Genomic DNA, 23,228 nt, shown 5'->3' with positions numbered 1-23,228 from the left:
GCTGGGATTTGATGGCCATCTTGGTTGAGGGAGTGACAATGACTCCAAGCTCTGAGTAACCCTGGGGGAGAAGGACACAGGGGCCTCGGAGCCAGTGGGGAGATCTTTCCAGGGCTGTTTCCTAGGAGGCTTTCTGGGGGCCCCAATCCTAGCCAGTGATGCGGCTGCTGCCAAGACCCCGAGCACCTGGGGGAGACTCACCAGTAGTCCGTGACCAGGGCACAGCTGTCCAGATCAATGAAGGTGAAGGCCCAGACACACCTGTGATCACTAATATCAAAGAACTCTGGGGGAGAGACAGAAGCCACATGGAACCCAAGCCATGCCTGGGAGGTCTTCAGGCACAGTGAGCAGCCTCATGGCTCTCCCAAGGAATCTGCCCCCTTCAGCCCTTCTCCCCCAGAGAAATCATAAGCAGCTGTTCACAGAGTAAACCCCCCAACTGGGAAGCCCACTGAAAACCCCCAACGGCTTCCCACTGCAGCTGGAATAAAATCCCAGGCTGGATGTGGTGGCTCACGCCTGTGATCCTAGCACTTAGGGAGGCCAAGGGAAAAGGATTGCTTGAGCCCAGGAATTTAAGGCTGCAGTGAGCAGTGACTGTACCACTGCACTACAGCCTGGGTGACAGAGCAAGACCCTGTCTCAATTAAAAAAATCTGACTCCTTCCAACAGATCCAGCCTCACTTCCAGACTCTGATGAGCAACAGCCTCGCCGCCAGGCTGTCTCCACATCTGAAGGGCAGTCTCTTGCCTTCCTCTGCCTCTCTGCATGGCCAGCCACCCCAGAGGGCTGTGAGTCACCAGAGGAGTCCTGGCTGGGCTGGGCTGGGCTGGGCTGGGCTGGGGTCACAAAGGCCAGGGGTCACACTGGTGCCACTTCTACCCCTGCTTCTGGCCTTGACTGAGTGCCTCCGAGCAGGTGACAGTTGCTACATCAGGACAGCAGTGATGACATAATGATCTCTAAAATGGGGTTGTAGGCTGGGTATGGTGGTTCATGCCTGTAATGCCAGCACTGTGGGAGGCTGAGGCAAGTGAATCACCTGAGGTCAGGAGATGGAGACCAGCCTGGCCAACGTGGTGAAATCCCATCTCTCCTAAAAATACAAAAATTAGCCAGGCCTGGTGGCGCATGCCTGTACACCCAGACGCCTGATGAGCTGACAAACACGGGCCCAAAAGACCAGGTCCAGTCCATCACTGAACCAGAATTCAATACTTTTTTTCAAACAAAAATAAATGAATCCCTAGTCCAGCTACTCAGGAGGTTGAGACAGGAGAATCGCTTGAACCCAGGAGGCAGAGGTTGCAGTGAGCCGGGATTGCACCACTGCACTCCAGCCTAGGCAACAAAGTGAGACTCTGTCTCAAAAAAAAAAAAAAAAAAAAAAATAGGGTTCTAATGCCAAATTCTCAGGTCTGTCTGAGGATGAAGGGCCAGAACGCCTGGGACAGCACCAGATCCCCAGGAAACAGATGTTGCAATGGAAAGCCCAGGTGTGAGTCACAGAGAGATTGTTATAACCCTTGCTTGATGGCTGACCGCTTTCTCTGTATCACACAATTTAGCCTCATAATGATGTCAGTGTTGATTAAGAGCCCACTCTGTGCCAGGTACCATGCCAGGAGCTTCACACACCTAACCACTAAGCCACACTCACCCTGGAGCCATCTATCATTGGCCCCATTTTACCTCTGGGTAAAGCGAGGCACTGGGAGGTAAAGTAATTGCTCAAAGGCAGACATCTACAGAGCAGTGGGACCAGGGTCTGAACCCAGGTCCTTTTGATTCCAAAGTCCCTGCTTGTTCCAGAACAGCTGCTCTCTCTCCCCCGCCAGCCTTGCATTGCCAGCTGTAGTTTCAGGTATGAATTTCCTCTTCCTGACCACATTACGGGTGTGCTTAGTCAGAGGCTCATTCATCATCCATCCATTCAACAGTCATCAAGCATCCAGGAAGTGCCAGGCACCGAGACACTAAGTTGAGCAGAACAGATGCAGTCCCTGACCTCATGGAGCTTCCAGTCTGGAGGAGGAGACACGTGCTCAACAGAAGCACACTAATGCATGTGAGATGACACTGAAAGGGGACCTTGAAGGGAAGAGGTACAATCTCACGGGGTCTTTCTAACAGAGGATCTTGGACTAGAGGGTCAGGGAGGGCTTCCTGAAGGAAGTGACTTCTGAGATGAGAGCCAAAGGAAAAGCAGAGACTGTGGAGGTAGAGAGAGGGGCAGGAGGGACAGCAGAGCAGAGACCGAGGCCACAGCACCTGTCAGAGGAGGCGAGAGGAGGCCACAGTGGTCTCGGCACCACAGGGAGGGGATAGGTGGGGACTACTGGAGGCAGCAGGGGTCAGACCTCTGAAGGCCTCATAGACCACACTGAGGATCCCACCTTCATCCTAAGAGCACTGGGGTAGGGTGAAGGCTTTCTGCAGAGGGGTACTGTAAATGCACATCCTGCCTTTGGGGGCATGAGGGGAAGCACAGCATGCGGGAGAGGCTATTTCAGTGAGAGTGAAGGTGGCCTGGACTAGGAGTGGCAAGAGGCAGGAAGTAGAATTGGGACCGGATATAGACTGGTTATGGGCTCTGGCTTGTAAATGCGGGTCTGTTCAACATCACTGTGTAACGCGAGCATTCGCTGACCATCCCTTGCCTACTCGGCACTAAGGCCTCGCCACCTGGCCATCCTCCCAGGGGCTCTGATCCATGTTCACAGTTGCTCAGCCAACAGACCTCTCCCAGGCACCAATACAGGGCCCCCAGTGGCTGAGAGCAAGGCTGGGGAGCCCCCAGGGACTCACCTATCTTTTGCTTGGTAGATGCAATTGCAACGAGGTTTATATTGTGCAGACATACCATGTCGATGACCCACATTGGCTGGTTGTGGAGCTACTGGGTCTGGTTAAGCTGCCAGAAGAAGAGCAAACGAGACGGGCTGGGAAGTATGCCCAGGCCAGCACAGCTCCCTGTGAACCCCTCCTGCCACACGAGGCCCTGGAGCCACTACAGACCTGGCATGGAGCCCAGCACTACCACTAAGACTAGCGATGGGGGCCCTGGATGAACTCCCCAGCCTCCCTGAGTCTCTGTTTCCACATCTGTAAAATGGGCTTAAAAAACACCTTCTTGGGGCCAGGCACAGTGGCTCACACCTGTAATCCCAGCACTTTGGGCGGATGAGGTAGACAGATCACCTGAGGGTAAGAGTTCAACACCAGCCTGACCAACATGGAGAAACCCCATCTCTACTAAAAAAAAAATATATATATACACACACACACACACACACACACACACACACACATATACACACAATTAGCCAGGCATGGTGGTGCATGCCTGTAATCCCAGCTACTCTGGAGGCCGAGGCGGGAGAATTACTTGAACCTAGGAGGTGGAGGTTGTGGTGGGCTGAGATCGCACCACGGTACTCCAGCCTGGGCAACAAGAGTGAAACTCTGTCTCAAAAAAAAAAGAACACCTTTACAACCCCCTTCTGGAGCAGTCTCACAGCTGTATCAAAGTCTTGGCTGCAATGAGCTGTGAACACACCACTGCACTCAAGCTTGGGCAAGAGTGAGACCCTGTAAAAAAAAAAAAAAAAAAACAACCAAAGTCTTGAATATGCATAGCTCATGATCCAGAGATCTATTTCCAAGACATTTCTATGGGGGTGTTTGCATGTACTCAAAGGGGATGGGGCAGCTGCTGTTAGAGCAACAAGCCAGAAGCCACCTGGAAAGCACAGCTGATCTCAACCCACACCACTGACACCGACACCACCCAGACGCTAAGAACAAGGGAGCTGTGCACATGCCAATAAAGAAGAGCTGCCAAGAGATATTAGTGACAAACCAAGGTAAAAAGCAGCATTATAATATGCTTCCATTCACACATTTAAAAAGAAAAGGGCACAGTGGCTCATGTCTGTAATCTGAGCACTTTCAGAGGCCAAGGCGGGAGGATCACTTGGGCCCAGGAGTTTGAAACCAGCCTGGGCAGCATAGGGAGACCTCATCTCTACAAATTTTTTTTTTTTAATTAGCTGGGCATGGTGGCGCAGGCCTATAGTCCCAGCTACTTGGGAGGCTGAGGTGGGAGGACCCCTTGAGCCCAGGACGTTGAGGCTGCAGTGAGCTGTCATTGCACCACTGCACTCCAGCCTGGGTGACAGAGCAAGACCAAAAGAAAGAGAAAAGAAAAGAAGGGGGTAGAGGGAAAGAGAAAGAAAAGAAAAGACAGAAAGAAAGAAAGAAAGAGAAAGAAAGAAGTGAAAGGAAAGGAAGGAAGGAAGGAAAGAGAGAGAGAAAGAAAAGAAAAGGAGAGGGGTATTTAGAGAGGATAGCCATGGAAGACCACCCGAAACTGGTCATAGCAGTTGCCTGCAGGGAGACGAAGTAGGAACTTGGGGAAGGAAGACTGACTTCCACTATCTGCCCCTCCACAGATCTGAATCCTGTTTTCCATCTGCAGGTATCACCTGGTCAAAGCTTACTAACAAGAATTCGTTCTGCAAAGTTGTGAGGAATGAATGGAGTAAGGAACGTTAAAGTGGCCATGTGCGGTGGTTCACGCCTGTAATCCCAGCACTTTCGGAGGCCGAGGTGGGGGGATCATGAGGTCAAGAGATCAAAACCATCCTGGCCAACATGGTGAAACCCTGTCTTATTAAAAATACAAAAAAATTAGCTGGATGTGGTGGCACACGCTTGTAGTCCCAGCTACTCAAGAAGCCGAGGCAAGAGAATTGTTTGAACCTGGGAGGCAGAGGTTGCAGTGAGCCAAGATCACGCCACTGCACTCCAGTCTGGGCAACAGAGCAAGATTCTGTCTCAAAAATAAAAACAAGAAAGTTAAAGCATTGAGGGTGGTGCCCAGCACTCAGTAGGAGCCCAGCACCTGTGCCTCCTGCATTCACGTAACATGCACGCCGACAGAATTCAGGCTGGCACTCCACACAAGTGAAGCCACAAGAAAAGCCAGGTCAGCAGAAATGAGCTGCTGTATCCTAGGGAAGAGGGGAGGCCAGCCTACTTGCCTTAGAGTTGAAGAGGAATCAGAGATGAGATGGGTGTGGCCACCTAAGGAATCTGTATTTTACTCTTTTTTTTGAGACTGAGTCTCACTCTGTTGCCCAGGCTAGAGTGCAGTGGTGTGATCTTAGCTCACTGGAACTTCTGCCTCCTGGGTTCAAGCGATTCTCATGCCTCAGCTTCCCGAGTAGCTGGGATTACAGATGTGCACCATCACATCTGGCTAATTTTTGTATTTTTAGTAGAGACAGGGTTTCACTATGTTGGCCAGGCTCCAACTGGTCTCAAACTCCTGACCTCAAGTGATCCACCTGCCATGGTCTCCCAAAGTGCTGGGACTACAGGCATGATCCCCCACGCCTGGCCCTATATTTTACTCTCTGAATTACGCCACAGGCTCTGAACTGAAGAAAGCAGAAAGAAGTACGATCTGAAAAGCTGGGAGGAAGGAGCAGGGAGGAGTATAAACCAATTCCTCTAGATGGATATTCAGAAGGAGTAAGGAAGGCAGGGGCAGAGAGGAGTCTGTTCCATCGGAACTCAGGGAACCAAGAGAAGAGAGGACTGTGCTCTTGGCCTCCCCAGATGGTTCCGGTGATGAAGACTGGGCCAGAAACCCCCTGAGTCCCTCTCTTCTGCCCAGGGCTAGAGTCTAACCCACATACACTGGTAGCTTTGGTAACTCCCACCATCCACACTGTTCAGATGAGAATCAAAGAGCCCTAGAGAGTTTCAGTGACTTGTACCCAAGAGCACATAGCTCTTGAGTGGAGCTCAGCGCCCCCACCCCGCCACTAAACTTGAGGTCTTTCCATCTGCATGACAGTGGGTGTGTGGTCCTGGGATGCCAACTCCTGCTAAAGCAGCCCCTCCAGGAAGAATCCAGCTCTGCTGGGCCTTCCCAGTGAGCCTTCCTCTGTCCCCTTCAGCCTTTGGAGGTGCTTCAGTGACCATGCAGCAGCTACAAGCAGGAGCTCTGGCTGCAACACACCCTGCCCCAGTCCACACACAGAAAAACAAGATGGACGGCTATGGGAATTCACTCAGGGTGATAGCAAAAATATTAAGGGAAATATATTAGAGAAAGCTATATAATATAGTCTCAAACCCTTTTGGAAGGCCTAAGGGTTTTTTCTATAGTTCTTGGCTAAAGGCAGCCAGAGTATCTTTGTAGGAGCCAGAGAGATTAGGGTGCAAATACAAAGGAATATAAGTAGTTTATCTAGCTAGCTTGTTTACTCATGTGGTCTTAAAAATAAACTTTGAGCCAGATGGCCCTCTCAGAGGGAGGTCAACCAGGGATATTACCCTCTAATGGTGTTTGCTTTGGGCATCAGAACCTGTGCTTTAAACTCCAACCTCTAGTGATGTTGACTCAAGCCTTTGTCAATTAAATTTTATGAATAAATGCAAGTCTCACTGGCTGGTGGGGACTGGTGGTCACAACTGTTTACAGTACTCTCCAGGGAGTCTGTAAGTGACCATGGACCCTCAGCTGAACTGGCAAAGCATAATATCCATGTGTCAGCATACTTTATTCATCCACGGCTGAGTTGGGGTCTGCAGGACAGACCCCTGCAGGTAGTGACCCTGACAGCACCACCCAACATGGGATGACAGCAACAGAGGGCTATGGAAGCCACAGCCTCAGGACAGCAATCATGACTCCTTCTTGGTGCACCCAGGAGAGCCAAGGGACCTCCACGCACCCTAGTTCCACCCAGGCCTCTTCTTCCCCAAAGGCTGAGCCCTGATGCAACTGTGAATCACTCTGCAGTTACACAGGCTTAGAAAACCCTTTCTCTGGGGGCTGCATTCTCAATAAGCCTTTCTGTAGAGCCCTGGAGAGCAGTATTTTTCTCATCTGCTGGAAGATTCTGGACTGGCCTAGAGACCAAGTACAAAGCAGTTCTCCTGAGCGTCTTCTCACTTACTACTCTCAGTCAGGAGCTGGCAGCACAAAGACAATGGTGATGTCAGCTTAAATCCAGTGGGGACTTGCTGCATGCCCTGCCCTGCCCCAAGCACCACACATGTATTACATCATCAAGTGTTCCCAACCACACTGTGAAGAAACGCTACAGCTAGCCCCATTTAACAGATGAGGAAACTGAGGCACAGAGAGTATATAATAAGTACCTTGTCCAGGTCACGGAGCTGGCAGGTAGTACAGTCAGGATTCTAACCCTGGCTGTTGGGCTCTAGAGCCCATGCTCACAACCACTATGACTTCATGCCTGGATCAGGCAAAAGGCCTGAATCAGCAGGACTTGGGGACAGCATGGGAGTGGCTGACCCTAGCACAGGAGTCTTGGGGATGACAATACCATTCACTGAGATGGGGACACAAGAGAAGGAAACCCAGTGGGCAGGGACAGCTGAAGGGACATGCTATTTAGGCTAACAGGTTTGAGGGGTTCTGTGAGACGCCTGCATGGGACAGGCATCCAGGTGGAATCCTGCTTAGCAGAAGGGAAATGCACGGCTCCCACAGGGAAGCCAAGTCAGGACCCAGGTGCTGTGACTGCGAGTCCAGGCTGCTCAGACCATGAATCTGCCTGGGTCCAGGTCACCTTCACCATCGGGGTGCTAAGGCAGAGGCCCTCTGATGACCCATATGTGCACCAAGTGCACGGGCCCCACTTACCCTAAAGGAGCTGATCAGCGAGAAGGACTCGGACCAGAACTGCAGGATCCCGTCTTTGGTGACAGTCAGGAAACACCCGATCTTCTTGAACCAGTGGATTAAAAACGCCACCTTCACCACCTCACAGCCATGGTTCCTAAGGAATGTGATGAGAGAGAGAAGAGTTCAGGCAAAAACAGCTCAGGGAGGGGGCACCTACAGCAGAACAAAGAACCACCGAGAAGGAAGGACAAAAGCCAGCAGAGCGTCACGCACAGGCACGCGTGTGTGCACGCCAGGAAACCATAGCTGGACGTGAGCTGCGGGGCTCTGCCCCCTCCTCCAAGCGGGTTTCTACTGGATCATCAACAGTGACTGAAAGAGAAAGGGCCCCAGAAGCTGGTATGAGGCGGGGCTCCAGAAGCGAGAGGCAGCAAGCTTATTCTGCGAAGTAGCCAGCCAGCCTTCTCGTGACATAGTGGGACAGAGGAGACAGAACGGAGGTCGCTCACAAAGCTTCTTTCATAGGAAAAACCACCCACAGAGGGTGAGGAGAGTGGAGCCTGAGGCTGAAAACTGAGAAACAGCACTTTCTAGCAACTGCTCTAGTGCTCTGAGGTAGAAGGGGGAACAGAACCCAAGGATGAGATCAAAGTGGACAAGGGGCAGTGGGGAACTAGGGCCCCATGCACCAAACAGGCTTCAGTGGTCCCCTCTGGGGGCTGCTTCCCTGTCGCCTGGGAGGAAACCCCTATCCCTGCCTGTGCCTGCCACCTGGGCCACCTGGACCCCTGTGATGAAACTGCCAGACCCACTCTGCACCAACCAGCGCAGGAAGCAGGAGAAGCAATGCTGTATATTGACTGGGGAATGGGGGCTGAGAGGGCCAAACAGAGCAGCCCCGCCATTTTCTACTTATTGGCCTGGGGCCAGCCATTCAACCTCTCCAGGCCTCAGTGGGCTCATCTATAAAATGGGGACAAATCACCTACCTTAGTCCTAACACTTACAGGGCTGTGAGGTTGAAATGAGCCAAAGGATATCAGGCAGCAGGCCGACGCCAGCCCCCAGTCAGCACCAGCGAGGTCATGGATTGAGGGAGGGGCTCGCTGCAGGCTGGCACCAGCACTTGTCCAGTCACCCCCACCCACCAAGGCCCAGGCAGAGGCTCCTTACGGGGGACGACTCTCATGGGGAGGTGGAAGTGCAGGCGGTACTGGCTCTTTCGCATGTCCTCCTTTCCCTGGAACTCTCGCATCATGTAATCCACATACTTTTGCTGCCTCGGAAAGAAAACACAAAGGAGGCAAAACGGTCTCGGACTTTGGTGTCAAGAATGCAAACCTGATTCCCAGCCCGCCGCCCCTCCATCTCTCCCATGCTCTTCTAAGGGGCTCTGGTGGCTGCTTCCCAAGTACTGGCCAAGGCAAGTGGTCAAGCAACAGACCTGCTCTTTGCTTGTTTGTCACTCACGCTGGAGTGCAGTGGTGTGATCACAGTTTACTGCTTAGCCTCCCAAGGTGCTGGGATTATAAGCATGAGCCACCACACCTGGCCTTTTCTTTTTTTTTCCTTTAGGACAGGGTCTCGCTCTGTCACCCAGGCTGGAGTGCAATGGTGTGATCACGGCTTACTGCAGCCTCAGCCTCCCAGGTTCAAGTGATCCTCCCACCTCGGCCTCCTGAGTAGCTGGGACCACAGATGCATGCCACAATGCCCAGCTAGTTTTTGCATTTTTTGTAGAGACAGGGTTTCTCCATGTTGCCCAGGCTGGTCTTGAACTCCTGGACTCAAGTGGTCTGCCAGAGTTCTGGGGTTAAAGGTGTGAGCCGCCGCGCCTGGACAGCAGACCTGTTCTCGAATCCTGAGTATGGGAAGGGGCTACTCGCAGCATTCACTGAGAGAGCACAGCAGCACCTCCCTAGCCGTCCTGAAGTGCTAAGTGCATCCTCACATCACCCCCACAACAGGCATTGCCCTGGGAGCTCTTTATTCACTCTAAGGATAATAAGACTGAGGCCCCTATAAGGATGTGTGAGACACCCATGTTCAAACTTCAGGTTAACAGCAGGGAGCACCCACAACCAGGGCCACTGGGGCAACTCTAGACTCCATCACACTGCCCAGCTGCTGGAAAACACAGCCAAGGCCCAAAACAGCCACCATACAAAGCTATAATGAGAAACGGGAGGTTGTGGAGAAGGACCACTGGGTAAAGCACTGAGAATGCTGGGAATGCAGGGGGGTTACTTTTTTTAAGATGGAGTCTCGCTCTGTCACCCAGGCTGGAGTGCAGCTGTGCAATCTCAGCTCACTGCAACCTCCACCTCCCGGGTTCAAGCGATTCTTCTGCCTCAGCCTCCCGAGTAGCTGGGACTACAGGCATGTACCACCATGCCCAGCTAATTTTTGTATTTTTAATAGAGATGAGGTTTCACCATATTGGCCAGGCTGGTCTCAAACTCCTGACCTCAGGTAATCACCCGCCTGGGGCTCCCAAAGTGCTGGGATTACAGGCGTGAGCCACCACGCCCAACCAGTTTAAATTATTTTTTATTCTTTTTCTTTTAGTTGGCCTTATTGTTCTAAAGGAAATGCTTATTATAAAACATTAAGAGAAATAAAAACAAGAAAATTAAGAAGAATAAATCCCAGAGTGTATGCCTATGCTGAGGAGAGCTACGAGACTGCAGTTACCGCAGGGACTCTCGAGGCACGCTCCCTAGGTTTGAATACTGGCTCCAGTGCTGATGAGGCTGAAGCCCTGGGCAAACTTTCCTAACTTCCCCATGCCTCAGTTTCCCAATCTGTCAAATGGAGGTAAGTTTTTTTGTTTTGTTTTGTTTTGTTTCTGAGACACGGTCTCACTTTGTCATCCAGGCTGGGGTACAGTGGTACAATCTCAGCTCACTGCAGCCTCAACCTCCTGGGTTCAAACAAAATGCACCACCACACCCCGCTAATATTTGGTATTTTTTGTAGAGACAGGGTTTTACCATATTGCCCAGGCTGGTCTTGAACTCCTGACTTTGTGATCTGCCCACCTTGGCCTCCCAAAGTGCTGGGATTATAGGCGTGAGCCACCGTGCCTGGCCAAGCTGGCCTATTCCTGAGTGATGGTGAAGGGCCATGAGATGGTCATGGTACCAGCTTGAATCCCCCAAGCCAACTGGGGGGCTGGTGGGCAGCGCAGGCACATGTCAGGTGGGAAGGCCTTTGTGTTCACCACTGCACACTCAGTAGGTCTCACACCGGAGCCAATGACACTTGTCCCTGGGGAATGAGCTGCCAGGAACTCAGCTCACAAAGATCTCGGGAGGGACCTTTCCACCACGCAAGCCCCTCAACTGGGGCCGGAACAGGGAGGCTTTCCCACGTCGTGATGGCCTCCCATCTTCAGCCGCACCAATTGGTCAAGGACTGGAACCTCCAGTCTCCCTCCAGCACCTGAGGCAGCAGGGGCACCCTCCTCACCCAGGTGACGAAGCCTTCACAGTCCGAGTCCACCTTCAAAAACAGCTCCTTTAGCATGTCATCCGACGCACTGCTCAGAACCTTCTTCATGGCCTTGATGAAGGCGTCCATGCCCAGGGCTTCAAAGAGAGAAGAGAGAACATTATCCCCTTCCTCACAAGTCCCGTGGCCCATCACTGCCACGTGTTCTCCAGCATGGGTGCTGAGGGGGACACACAGAAGACCACATGTACGGCTGGGTGCCGTGGCTCATGCGGTGGATCACTTGAGATTAGGAGTTTGAGAGCAGGTTGAGAAACATAGGGAGACCCAGTTTACATAAAATTTTAAAATTAGCCAAGTGTGGTGGCGTGAGCCTATAGTGCCTGCTGGTTGGGAGACTGAGGTGGGAGGATCACTTGAACCCGGGAAGTAGAGGCTGTAGTTGGCCATGATCTCGCCACTGCACTCCAGCCTAGGTGATGGAGACAGAACCTGTCTCTAAAAAATAAATAAAATAAAGGCTGGATGCAATGGTTCACACCTATAATCTCAGTACTTTGGGATGAATTGCCCAGGCTCTTGATATCCTGGGCTCAAGCAACTCTCCAACCTTGGCCTCCCAAAGTGCTGGGATTATAGGCATGAGCCACTGCACCTGAACAGAAGCACTTTTTTTTTTTTTGAGATGGAGTCTTGTTTTATTGCTCATGCCTGTAATCCCAGCACTTTGGGAGGCCAAGGCAGGCAAATCACAAGGTAAGGAGTTCGAGACCAGCCTGGCCAATATGGTGAAACCCTGTCTCTACTAAAAATACAAAAATTAGCTGGGCTAACCAACAGAATATGGCACAGATGACAGGATGTGCACGTGATTACATGATTTGTTATATAAGATTGCAACACCTGAGGCCGGGCACAGTAGCTCATACCTGTAATCCCAGCACTTTGGGAGGCCAACACAGGTGGATCATAAGGTCAGGAGTTCGAGACCACCCTGGCTAACATGGTGAAACCCCATCTCTACGAGAAATGCAAAAAATTAGCCAGGCATGGTGGCATGCACCTGTAGTCCCAGCTGCTCAGGAGGCTAAGGCAGGAGAGTCGCAGGAGGAGGTTGCAGTGAGCCAAGATCACACCATTGCAATCCAGCCTGGTTGACAGAGCAAAACTCCCACTCAAAAAATAAATAAATAAAAATAAAAACAATAAAAAAGATTGCAACACCATCTTGCTGGAGTTTTTCTCCCCCTTATTGGCTTGAGCCTTGCAGGCAGCTATGCTGGTGAATCCCGCATGGACAATGAGCAGCCTCTAGAAGCTGAAGGTAGCCTCCCATCAACAGTGAGGAAGAAACAGAGGCCCTCAGTCATACAGCGGCAACGAACTGAATTCTGTGAACGACCTGAGTGAGCTTGGAAGTGGGTCCTTCCCCAGTCAAGCCCAAGATCATTCCACAGCCCCAGCCAACAACTTATTTTTTATTTATTTATTTTTTTAGAGATGGAGACTCACTCTGTGGTCTAGGCTGGAGTACAGTGCTGCAATATTGGCTCACTGCAACCTCCGCCTCCCAGGTTCATGCAATTCTTCTGCCTCAGCCTCCCAAGTAGCTGGAATTAGAGGCCCATGCCACCACACCTGGCTAATTTTTGTATTTTTAGTAAAGATGGAGTTTCACCATGTTGGCCAGGATGGTCCCAAACTCCTTCCTTACCTTAGGTAATCTGCCCACCTTGGCCTGTCAAAGTGCTGGGATTAGAGGCATGAGCCACTGCGCCCGGCCCCAGCCAACAACTTGATTGCAGCCTTGTGAGAGCCTGAACAGAGAAGCAGCTAAGCCATGCCCAGATTCCTGCCCCACCAAAGCTGTGAGGTGCATCGGTTTAAGCCACTAAGATTGCGGTTGTATCACACAGCAATAGGTAATAAACCATACATATGAAACTGAAAGAAAATACACCCAAATGCTAACAATGGTTACATTTGGGTATTTGGACTAGGGGTATTTTTAAAAATTTTCTAGATCCCAAATAGCCCCCAAAATGTTTGCAATACCTATGTAACGTCTGAAAGTTTTAAAAGAGAGGTCAGGCACGGCACAGTGGCTCACACTTGTAATCCCAGCACTTTGGGATGCCAAGGCAGGAGGCATTGCTTGAACCCAGGAGTTTGAGACCAGCCTAAGCAACATAGCAAGACCTTGACTCTACAATTTTTTGCCCCATTCACCAGGCATGGCGGCGTGTGCCTATAGTTTCGGCTACTCCAGGGGCCGAGGCAGGAGGATTGCTTGAGTCCAGTAATCCCAGACAAGCCTGGGCAACATATTAGGTTGGTACAAAAGCAATTGTGATTTCTGACATTACTTTTAATAGCAAAGACTGCTCTTGTTTCTACAAATTTTTCTTTCTTTTTCTTTTTTGGGTGACAGAGTCCCGCTCTGTTGCCCAGGATGGAGTGCAGTCGCGCGATCTCAGCTCACTGTAGCCTCCGCCTCCTGGGTTCAAGTGATTCTCCTGCCTCAGCCTCCTGAGTAGCTGGGACTACAGGCACGCGCCACCATGCCCAGCTAATTTTTGTATTTTTAATAGAGACGGAGTTTCAACATGTTGGCCAGGATAGTCTCTGTCTCCCGATCTCATGATCTACCCACTTCAGCCTCCCAAAAATGCTGGGATTACGGGCGTGAGCCACCATGCCCGGCCTATAAAAAAAATTTTTTTTTTTAATTAGCCAGGAGTGGTGGCATGCACCTGTAGTCCCAGCTACTCTGGGGACTGAGGCAGGAGGATCACTTGAGCATGGGAGGTTGAGGCTGCAGTGGTGATCACACACTGCATTCCAGCCTGGGCAACAGAGCAATATCCTGTCTCAAAAAAAATGCTTATCATGTCTGAACCCTCCACACACCCCAGGTGCTGGATCCTGCCCTGTTGCAGAACTCACAAAACACACCTCCAGTCGTGCTGACGTCCTCCTCAAACATCTTCTCTATCTTGGCCAGGTGTGCAGTGATGTTTTCTCAGTAAACAGTTGGGACCCATGCTGAAGGTCCAGCACCTGGCTAAGGGTGACGGATGGTGTCGGGGAGCTAACAGCCTCCTTGTTCTGGAAGCCATGTGGGATGGACAGCTGGAAAGAATATAACAAGAACCAGGCCTGAGCATTTTGATTTCCTGAGCCAAACATTCTCAGCACATGATTTAAAGAGACTCTTTGAGAAAGAATGAGGTAAGTAGTGTTATAATGTTACCAACGGACAGAAACATACAATTCTTAACCATTTTTAGACCTAAGAAGATGAAGAAAAATCTAAATTCCCCTGACTTTGGAGAGTGAATGTTCCCCTTTTATAGATGCCACAACTGAGGCCCAGGATTGCTCAGGGAGGACACAGCCAAGTTCTACCTTACTCATAATGGGGTGTTCATTTATAAGGGACATCAGTTCAGTAACTGTATCATTTCAAATCTTCAGTGGTCAGAATTCAAGACCCTAGGGGGCTAGGCAAGGTGGCTCATGCCTGTAATCCCAGCACTTTGGGAGGTCAAGGAAGGCAGATCATTTGAGGTCAGGAGTTCTAGACCAGCCTGACCAATATGGTGGAAACCCATCTCCACTAAAAATACAAAAACATTAGCTGGGCATGGTGGCAGGTGCCTATAATCTCAGCTACTCAGGAGGCTGAGGTAGGAGAATCGCTTGAACCCAGGAGGTGGAGGTTGCGGTGAACCGAGATCATGCCACTGCAGTCCAGCCTGGGTGACAGAGCAAGACTCCTCAAAAACACAGATGCCAGGGAATCCAGCTCCACCTTCCCTAATTTGATCTTGCCCTGACCAGCCCAGATGTCCCATCTGAGTCAGATCAGCTCACCTGCCCCAGGCCTGGCCTCTGCCAACACACCAATGCTCACACAGACCCACCACTAGGGGTTCTCCCTCACCTCCTCCTTCTACTCATCCTTCCCAGATCCCCCCAAAAGCCTTCCCCACCCCTCCAGGCCTCACGATGCTTCCTCTCCTCGCCCCTCCGTGGGGACTCATATGGACACTAAGCATAATGTTTCAGGTCACCAAAGCTCACACCATCACAGGCTGCCTCCCCTAAAAGATTCCAAACGTGGATAACTAGATGACCTGAGTGGCAGGCAGGCAGTGCTGCTCACTGAGACACACTGCTTTGGGCCTTGGGAAGATGGAGAGATTTTAGTTCAAAAAGTCAAAGGACAAGGGATTGAATTGCTCACTCTCCCCACCTTAGCCCCAACTAAAAAGCAAACGTGCTCATCCTCCTGTGACCTTTCATTCATTCGCCCAGGGTCTACACACACTGACTGAGTGCCAGGCGCTGTGGATATAGCACTGTGGATGCACTGTGAACATAGTGAGGGTCCCTGCCTCCATGAAGCCCAACAGAGGAGCACGTGAAGGCTCTCCCCACCCACCCAGGCCCCAAATTAGGAATCTCAGCACCACCTTCAGCCCTTCCCTCTTCTTCCTATGCATTCTACCATCCCTCTTGTTAATTCTTCCTGATTCCATCTCCTACATACAAGCTCCCCTCTCCTATACCCCTGCTCAGCCCAAACTCTAGTCTTTTGCTGGGACAAGCACAATGACCACCCCTAACTGAGATCAAAGTTTGGCCTTCTCTTCCCATCTCCCAACACTAACACCAGGCATCTTTCTAGGCAGCAAATCTTTTTTTTTTTTTTTTTTTTGAGACAGAGTCTCACTCTGTCACCCAGCTGGAGTGCAGTGGCGGGATCTTCGCTCACTGCAACCTCCGCCTTCTGGGTTCAAGTGATTCTCATGTCTCAGCCTCTCAAGTAGCTAAGACTACAGGCATGAGCCACCACACCTGGCTAAGTGTTTGCATTTTCAGTAGAGACAGGGTTTCACCACGTTGGCCAGGCTGGTTTGAACTCCTGCCCTCAGGTGATCCTCCCACCTCGGCCTCCCAAAGTGCTGGGATTACAGGTGTGAGCCACCGCGCCTGGCTTCTAGGCTGCAAATCTGATCGATAACTTTACCCTGACTCTCACACTCTTCACCCCCAACTCCTGAGCACAGCATTCGAAGCACGTCCTAACCAGCTCTGACCTGTCTAGTTTCAAGCATGCACCACGTTCCAGACACACCTCCTGCCCCACCATCCCCAGGCCCAGGAAGGGTTCCGTGCTTACTCACATTGTCTCCCATACACATTGCAGCCCATCTCCCCAGAGGTAAGCCTACCCACTCTTCAGACTCTCCCTCAGATAGAACCTTCCCCAAGGAGCTCTTCCATAACTTTCACCTGACAGTCATCACTGCCACCTCCATATTCCCGGGTCTTTGTTCATATCTGCCCCTCATGGCACAGTAAGTGTGTATGTATGTCCATACATGCAGACAGCAAGGCGTGAGGGGAAGCACATGGCTGCAGAGCCCCAGAGCTCTGGGTTGGAATTCTGCCTGGCTCCGCCACTTACAGGCTATTTTATTTTATTTTCTTATTTATTTATTTTTCTGAGACAGAGTCTTGCTCTGTCACCCAGGTTCGCATGCAGTGGCTCGATCCCGGCTCACTGCAACCTCTGCCTCCCAGGCTCCTGCCTCAGCCTTCCAAGTAGCTGGGATTACAGGTGCCTGCTACCACCCCCGGCTAATTTTTGTATTTTTAGTAGAGATGGAATTTCACCATGTTGGCCAGGGTGGTCTCGAACTCCTGACCTCGTGATCCACCCGCCTCAGCCTCCCAAAGTGCTAGGATTACAGGCATGAGCCACTGTGCCCAGCCCAGGCTATTTTAATTTAGACATATCGCATCACTTCTCTGAACCACATGTTTCTTCATCTGCAAAACAGAGAGCCACAGTCCCTACCTGCAGGGTTGTGGTTGAGACCTAATGACACCTGAATACATGTGAAGCCCCAGTAAACTGTAATTACACAATAAATGACAGCTCTTGTTATTATTCCTCGTCTCATAGTGAGCTCTTCAAAGGTGAGGGCATATTTAATTAATCTTAACTTAATCTAATTTGTATTAATTATCTCTAGATTCCCCAGCCCCAAACACATAACAGACAATGTGCTTGATAAAAACTCCTATAGCCTGGCCAGGCGCTGTGGCTCATACCTGTAATACCAGCACTTTGGGAGGCCAAGGTGGGCGGATCACAAGGTCAGGAGATCAAGACTAGCCTGGCCAATATGGTGAAACCCCGTCTCTACTAAAATACAAAAATTAGGCAGGTGTGGTGGCACATGCCTGTAGTCCCAGCTATTTGGGAGGCTGAAGCAGGAGAATCACGTGAACCTGGGAGGCAGAGGTTGCAGTGAGCCAAGACCACGCCACTGCACTCCAACCTGGGTGACAGAGTGAGACTCCATCTCAAAAAAAAACTCCTACGGCCCATCCCACCATTATCACAATCTGGTGGACAAAATTAAAATTAAGTGGAAAAGTGGAGTCCACGTACAGACCACACATCACGGGGCTCAGGTGTGTTGCATTTGGCTCATGTAGCTTTTTTGTTTTTTTTTTTTTTTTTAGAGACAGGGTCTCACTCTGTGGCCCAGGCTAAGTGTAGTGACGAGCCACCATACCCAGCCTCAGGCAGCCCTTTAAAAGTACACTTAGGCCGGGCATGGTGGCTCACATCTGTAATCCCAACACATTGGGAGACTGAGTTAGATAGATCACAAGGTCAGGAGTTCAAGACCAGCCTGGCCAACATAGTGAAACCCCGTCTCTACTAAAAATACAAAATACAAAAATTAGCCGGGCGTGATGGTACACACCTGTAATCCTAGCTACTCAGGAGAATTGCTTGAATCTGGAGGGTGGAGGTTGCAGTGAGGCAGGATGGCGCCACTGCATTCCAGCCTGGGCAGCAAAACGAGACTCCTCTGTCTCAAAAAAAAAAAAAAAAGAAAGAAAACAAGTGGCCAGGCACAGTGGCTCACACCTGTAATCCTAGCACTTTGGAAGGCCGAGGTGGGCAGATCACCTGAGGCCATGAGTTCAAAACCACCCTGACCAATATGGAGAAACACCATCTCTACTAAAAAATACAAAATAAGACAGGCATGGTGGCACACGCCTGTAATCCCAGCTACTCAGGAGGCTGAAGCAGGAGAATCGTTTGAACCCGGGAAGCAGAGGTTTTGGTGAGCCAAAATCATGCCACTGCACTCCAACCTGGGGAGCAAGAGCAAAACTCAGTCTCAAAAAAAAGAAAAAAAGTACACTTAAGTTACTTGTGGCCAGGCGCAGAGGCTCATGCCTGTAATCCCAGCACTTTGGGAGGCCAAGACAGGTGGATCACCTGAGGTTGGGAGTTCAAGATCGGCCTGACATGGAGAAACCCCATCTCTACTAAAAATACAAAATTAGCCAGGCATGGTGATGCATGCTTGTAATCCCAGCTACTAGGCAGGCTGAGGCAGGAGAATCAATTGAATCCGGGAGGCAGAGGTTGTAGTTAGCTGAAATCACGCCATTGCATTCCAGCCTGGGCAACAAGAGCAAAACTCCATCTTGGAAAAAAAAAAAAAGTTACTTGCCCAGTATATATCTGAGTATGCAACCCCTGATGCAGAAACCACTGTACTTCCATGCTGGTAAGTGATGTTTTGGGTGACTCTGGAATGCCCCACCCTTTATTAGCTCAAATAATTGTCTTACCTTTTGGAGTTGAGGGATCTCTGCTAAGTCTTCAGAAGACATTAGTCTTGACCTAGAATAAAGAATCATGGTCAACTTAACTACTTCATTGTAAGGACCATGTGGAAGGCTGACCTAACCAGGTCACAGAAAGATAGAAAAGAAGTCAAGGTCAAGGGAGAGGGTGGCTGCCCCTTGCCCATGGACACTCCCAGCAAGCATTTGATGAGCATCCCTTTTCCCAGAGATTTCTCCAGCAAAAACCTTTTGCCAGGCTTGCACCTGAGCCTTTCTTCCCCTGATAGAGAGGAGTTGTCCTGCAGAAGCCATGAGTTTCACAAGTCTCTTTACTCCTGACTCAATGCCAGAGGCTTTCTAATGGGGATCACACTTTCTACAGAAGTAGAAGGGTCTTAGGAGGCCATGTGGTGGTCCAAGTACAATAAACAGATTAGAAAAATGAGGGCCCCTGACTTTCTGCTGCATACACCCTCCCCACCCGCTTTCCAGTGCCCTTGCAAGTCAGGACTTTGGGAGAGCAGACAGAACAGAGCTCTGCTCTGGGAACACAAAGGGAACGTTTCTATTGGGTCGGCAAGGCCTCCATATGAGAAGGATGACAGTGTTTTGTTAGGGTAATTGGAGAGCCAATCCACCTCATCAGCAAGTCTCACTGGGCAGGAGTCCAGAGGGCACGCTAGGATGGCAGGGGTACAGCCAAGAAATAGTTAAGCCCAAGACAGGCACAGGGGATGGACCAAGTGAGCTAGCTTGGCTTGACCTGAAGAGTCCTGGGGGCAGACGGGTGGGAGGAATCATGGGAGAGAAGAAAAAAAAATTGGCAGCAGAAAGTAGAATCTTGAATACCTGATCAGACAGTCTGAACAAAATGAAGGGCAACTATAAAAATTCATGAACAGTCAGGCACAGTGGCTCACACCTGTAATCCCAGCACTTTGGGATACCAAGGCAGGTGGATCACCTGAGGTCAGGAGTTCGAGACCAGCCTAGCCAACATGGTGAAACTCTCTCTCTACTAAAAACACAAAAAAATTAGCCAGGCATGGTGGCAGGCTCCTGTAATCCCAGTTACTCAGGAGGCTGAGGCAGGAGGATTGCTTGAACCTGGGAGGTGGAAGTTGCAGTGAGCAGATATCACGCCATTACACTCCAATCTGGGTGACAGAGCGAGACTTTATCTCAAAAACATAAAAATAAAATTGATCAGCACAAGCTGGAGGGAGAAGACTGAATGCTAGTCAAGAGTGCCCTAACCTAGCAGCCTCTTGGTAACAGCTCACACCTAAGCACCAAAGGAGAGAGCATAGCCTAAGGAAAGGAGATTTGGAAGCCAAGAACCAAGCTAACAGAAATGCCAGAACCATTTCCAGAAAAAGGAGCAAAGAGTGAAAGTGGTTTAATGCATGTGATACTGGGCTGTCCAATCAGAAATTAAAAAACAGGCCAAGGCAGGAGGATCACTTGCATCCAGGAGTTTGAGACCAGCCTGGGCAACATTGAGAGACATCTCTACAAAAAATCCAAAATTAACCAGGTGTGGTGGCACACGCCTATAGTCCCAGCTACTCGGGAGGCTGAGGTGGGACAAGTGCTTGAGCCCAGGAGATTGAGACTGCAGAGAGCTGAGGTCGTACCACTGCACTCCAGCCTGGATGACAGAGTGTCTCAAAAAAAAAAAAAAGAAAGAAAGAAAGAAAAGGAAATGAAAGAAATAAAAAAATACCTGGGGCCAGGTGCAGTGGCTCACACCTATAATCACAGCACTTTGGGAGGCTGAGGTGGGTGGATCACCTGAGGTCAGGTGTTCAAGACCAGCCTGGCCAACATGGTGAAACCCAGTCTCTACTAAAAATACATTAGCCGGGCGTGGTGGCACCTATAATCCCAGCTACTCAGGAGACTGAGGCAGCAGAATCGCTTGAACCCAGGAGGCAGAGGTTGCAGTGAGCTGAGATCGCGCCACTGCACTCCAGCCTAGGCAACAAGAGCAAAACCCTGTCTCAAAAAAACAAAAAAACACACACAAAAAAACAAATACCTGGAAATCTGGGGACTGACACCTGAGGAGTGGCTACATTTAGGGGATAGAAGGAACGAAAAACACACAAGACAGCTAGGAAGATGGGATGCTACAAAGTAAGCCAAGGTGATAAGGGAAAGAAACGGCCACTGAAAGAGGCAATTAAGAGGTTACCAGTGAAAAAAGCTGCAGAAGCTGTATATAAAATGTTAAGTCCATTTCTGTTAAGCATATATGCATATACATGTTGTCACATGCCTACAAAGAAGACTGGAAACATATACTCCAAAATTAATGGCAGTTATCTCTGGCAGGTGAGATTATGGAAGATTTTTTTTTCTAGACAGACTTTTGCTATTGTTGCCCAGACTGGAGTGCAATGATGTGATCTTGGCTCACCGCAATCTCCACTTCCCAGGTTCAAGTGATCTCCTGCCTCAGCCTCGTTTGTGAACTGCAGGGTTGGGTTTTTTTTTGAGACAGTCTCATTCGGTCACCCAGTTAGAGTACAGTGGCATGATCTCAGCTCACTGCAACCTCTGCCTCCTGGGTTCAAGCCATTCTCATGTCTCAGCCTCCCAAGTAGCTGAGATTACAGGCTTGTGCCACCACACGTGGCTAATTTTGTACTTTTAGTAGAGAAGAGGGTTTCTTTTCCATGTTGGTCAGGCTGGTCTCCAACTCCTGACCTCAGGTGATCTGCCCACCTCAGCCTCCCAAAGTGCTGGGATTACAGGTGTGAGTCACTGCACCCGGCCCAGAAGATTTTTATAGTCTAAATCATGCCAATTTTCTGATTTGTATTTTAATTCAAAAGGGTTCATGGCAATCTTCTGAGATGGGGTCTTGCTATGTTGTACAGGCTGGTCTTGAACTCCTGGACTCAGGTGATCCTCACACCTCAGCCTCCCAAGTAGCTGGGACAACAGGCGCATGCCACTACACCCGGCTCATGGCAATCTTTAAAATGTGTTTTAGTGGAGTGGGTAGGAAGGTGGTTAGTAATTTAAATGACTCCTTTGTGAAAGGCCACTGTTGAAGAGTGATTGCTGCAGCATCATTCACAGGAGCAAAAGCCAAAAGTGAACCATTCTAGGTCAAGAAATGGTGAATAAATCAGTACACCTGTACCTAGGACATCACCCAAACATGCAGAAAGACGAATCTGACTTTCAGCAGCTAAGACAGATTTCCATGAAGCACTAATAAGAAAAGCAAATTGCAGGCTAGGTACGGTGGCTCACACCTGTAATCCCAACACTTTGGGAGGCCAAGGCGGGAAGATCACTTGAGCCCAGGAGTTTGAGACCAGCCTGGGCAACATGGTGAAACCCCATCTGTACAAAACATTACAAAAAATTAGCCGGGTGTGGTGGCACTCAGCTATAGTCCCAGCTACTCAAGGTGAGGTGGGAGAATCACCTGCATCCAGGGGTTCAAGGCTGCAGTGAGCTGTAATCACACCACACCACCACACTCTGGGGCCTGGGTGACAGAATGAGATCTTGTCTCAAAAAAAAAAACAAAAAAAAAACCCAAGATGCAGAAAAGCGTGCACAGTATAATGCCAATTTTTGTAAAAGAAAGAAAAATAGGCTGGGCACAGTAGCTCACACCTGAAATCCCAGCTACTCAGGAGGCTACGGCACAAGAATCACTTGAACCCAGGAAGTGGAGGCTGCAGCGAACCAACATCATGCCATTGCATTCCAACAGAGTGAGACTCCATCTCAAAAAATAAAAAAGGTTACCACCATCAGCGGAGCAAAATGACATCCATCACGCACCTCCTGATCCAATACGCTCAGGGCACATTGCTTCAGTAGTATTCCTGCCAAAAATACACATAATCTGAATCTAATCATAAGGAAACAGACAAATCCAAATTATATGATATTCTACAAAATAACTAGGGTTTTTTGAGTTTTTGGGGTTTTTTTGAGACAGAATCTCACTCTGTCACACAGGCTGGAGTGCAGTGGCTCAATCTCAGCTCACTGCAACCTCCACCTGACAGGTTCTGATGATACTGATGCCTCAGCCTCCTCAGTAGCTGGGAATTTATAGGTGCATGTCACCATGCCCAGCTAACTTTTCTATTTTTAGTAGACTCGGGGTTTCACCATGTTGGCCAGGCTGGTCTCGAACTCCTGGCCTCAAGCGATTCCTGCCCACCTTGGCTTCCCAAAGTGCTAGCATTACAGGCATGAGTCACCGCACCTGGCCAAAATAAAATGCCATGTAAATCAAAGAAAGGCTAAGGAACTGTTAGAGAACTGTTCCTTAGCTAAGGAACTCTTGATGTGACTCAAGAGACCCAACAACTAAAGGCAATGCACGATTCTGAACTGAATCCCAGACTGGGACAAGACAAATATGCTGCAAGGGCTGCTATTCAGTGAAA

General features: G+C 50.0%; 1 protein-coding gene across 1 annotated transcript in view; it reads right to left on the bottom strand.

The window, feature by feature from the left end:
• Positions 1-22,658, bottom strand: part of EFCAB8 (EF-hand calcium binding domain 8) — a 68,980-nt gene extending 46,322 nt beyond the window's left edge. The window contains 9 exon segments of the mRNA XM_064382322.1: positions 202-286; positions 2,814-2,919; positions 7,693-7,828; positions 8,835-8,950; positions 11,146-11,264; positions 14,083-14,146; positions 14,149-14,259; positions 18,805-18,856; positions 22,612-22,658. Coding sequence (XP_064238392.1) covers positions 202-286; positions 2,814-2,919; positions 7,693-7,828; positions 8,835-8,950; positions 11,146-11,264; positions 14,083-14,146; positions 14,149-14,259; positions 18,805-18,846 — 779 coding nt within the window. The 5' untranslated portion in view covers positions 18,847-18,856; positions 22,612-22,658.
• Between the last annotated feature and the right edge of the window lie 570 nt (positions 22,659-23,228).

The sequence above is a fragment of the Aotus nancymaae genome, unplaced genomic scaffold (assembly GCF_030222135.1).
Source record: "Aotus nancymaae isolate 86718 unplaced genomic scaffold, 86718_ANA_hifiasm-v0.15.2.pri h1tg000029l, whole genome shotgun sequence".
NCBI classification, from domain to species: domain Eukaryota; kingdom Metazoa; phylum Chordata; class Mammalia; order Primates; family Aotidae; genus Aotus; species Aotus nancymaae.
Note: the sequence above shows the minus strand (reverse complement) of the source record. Positions and strands in the feature narration are given on the sequence as shown.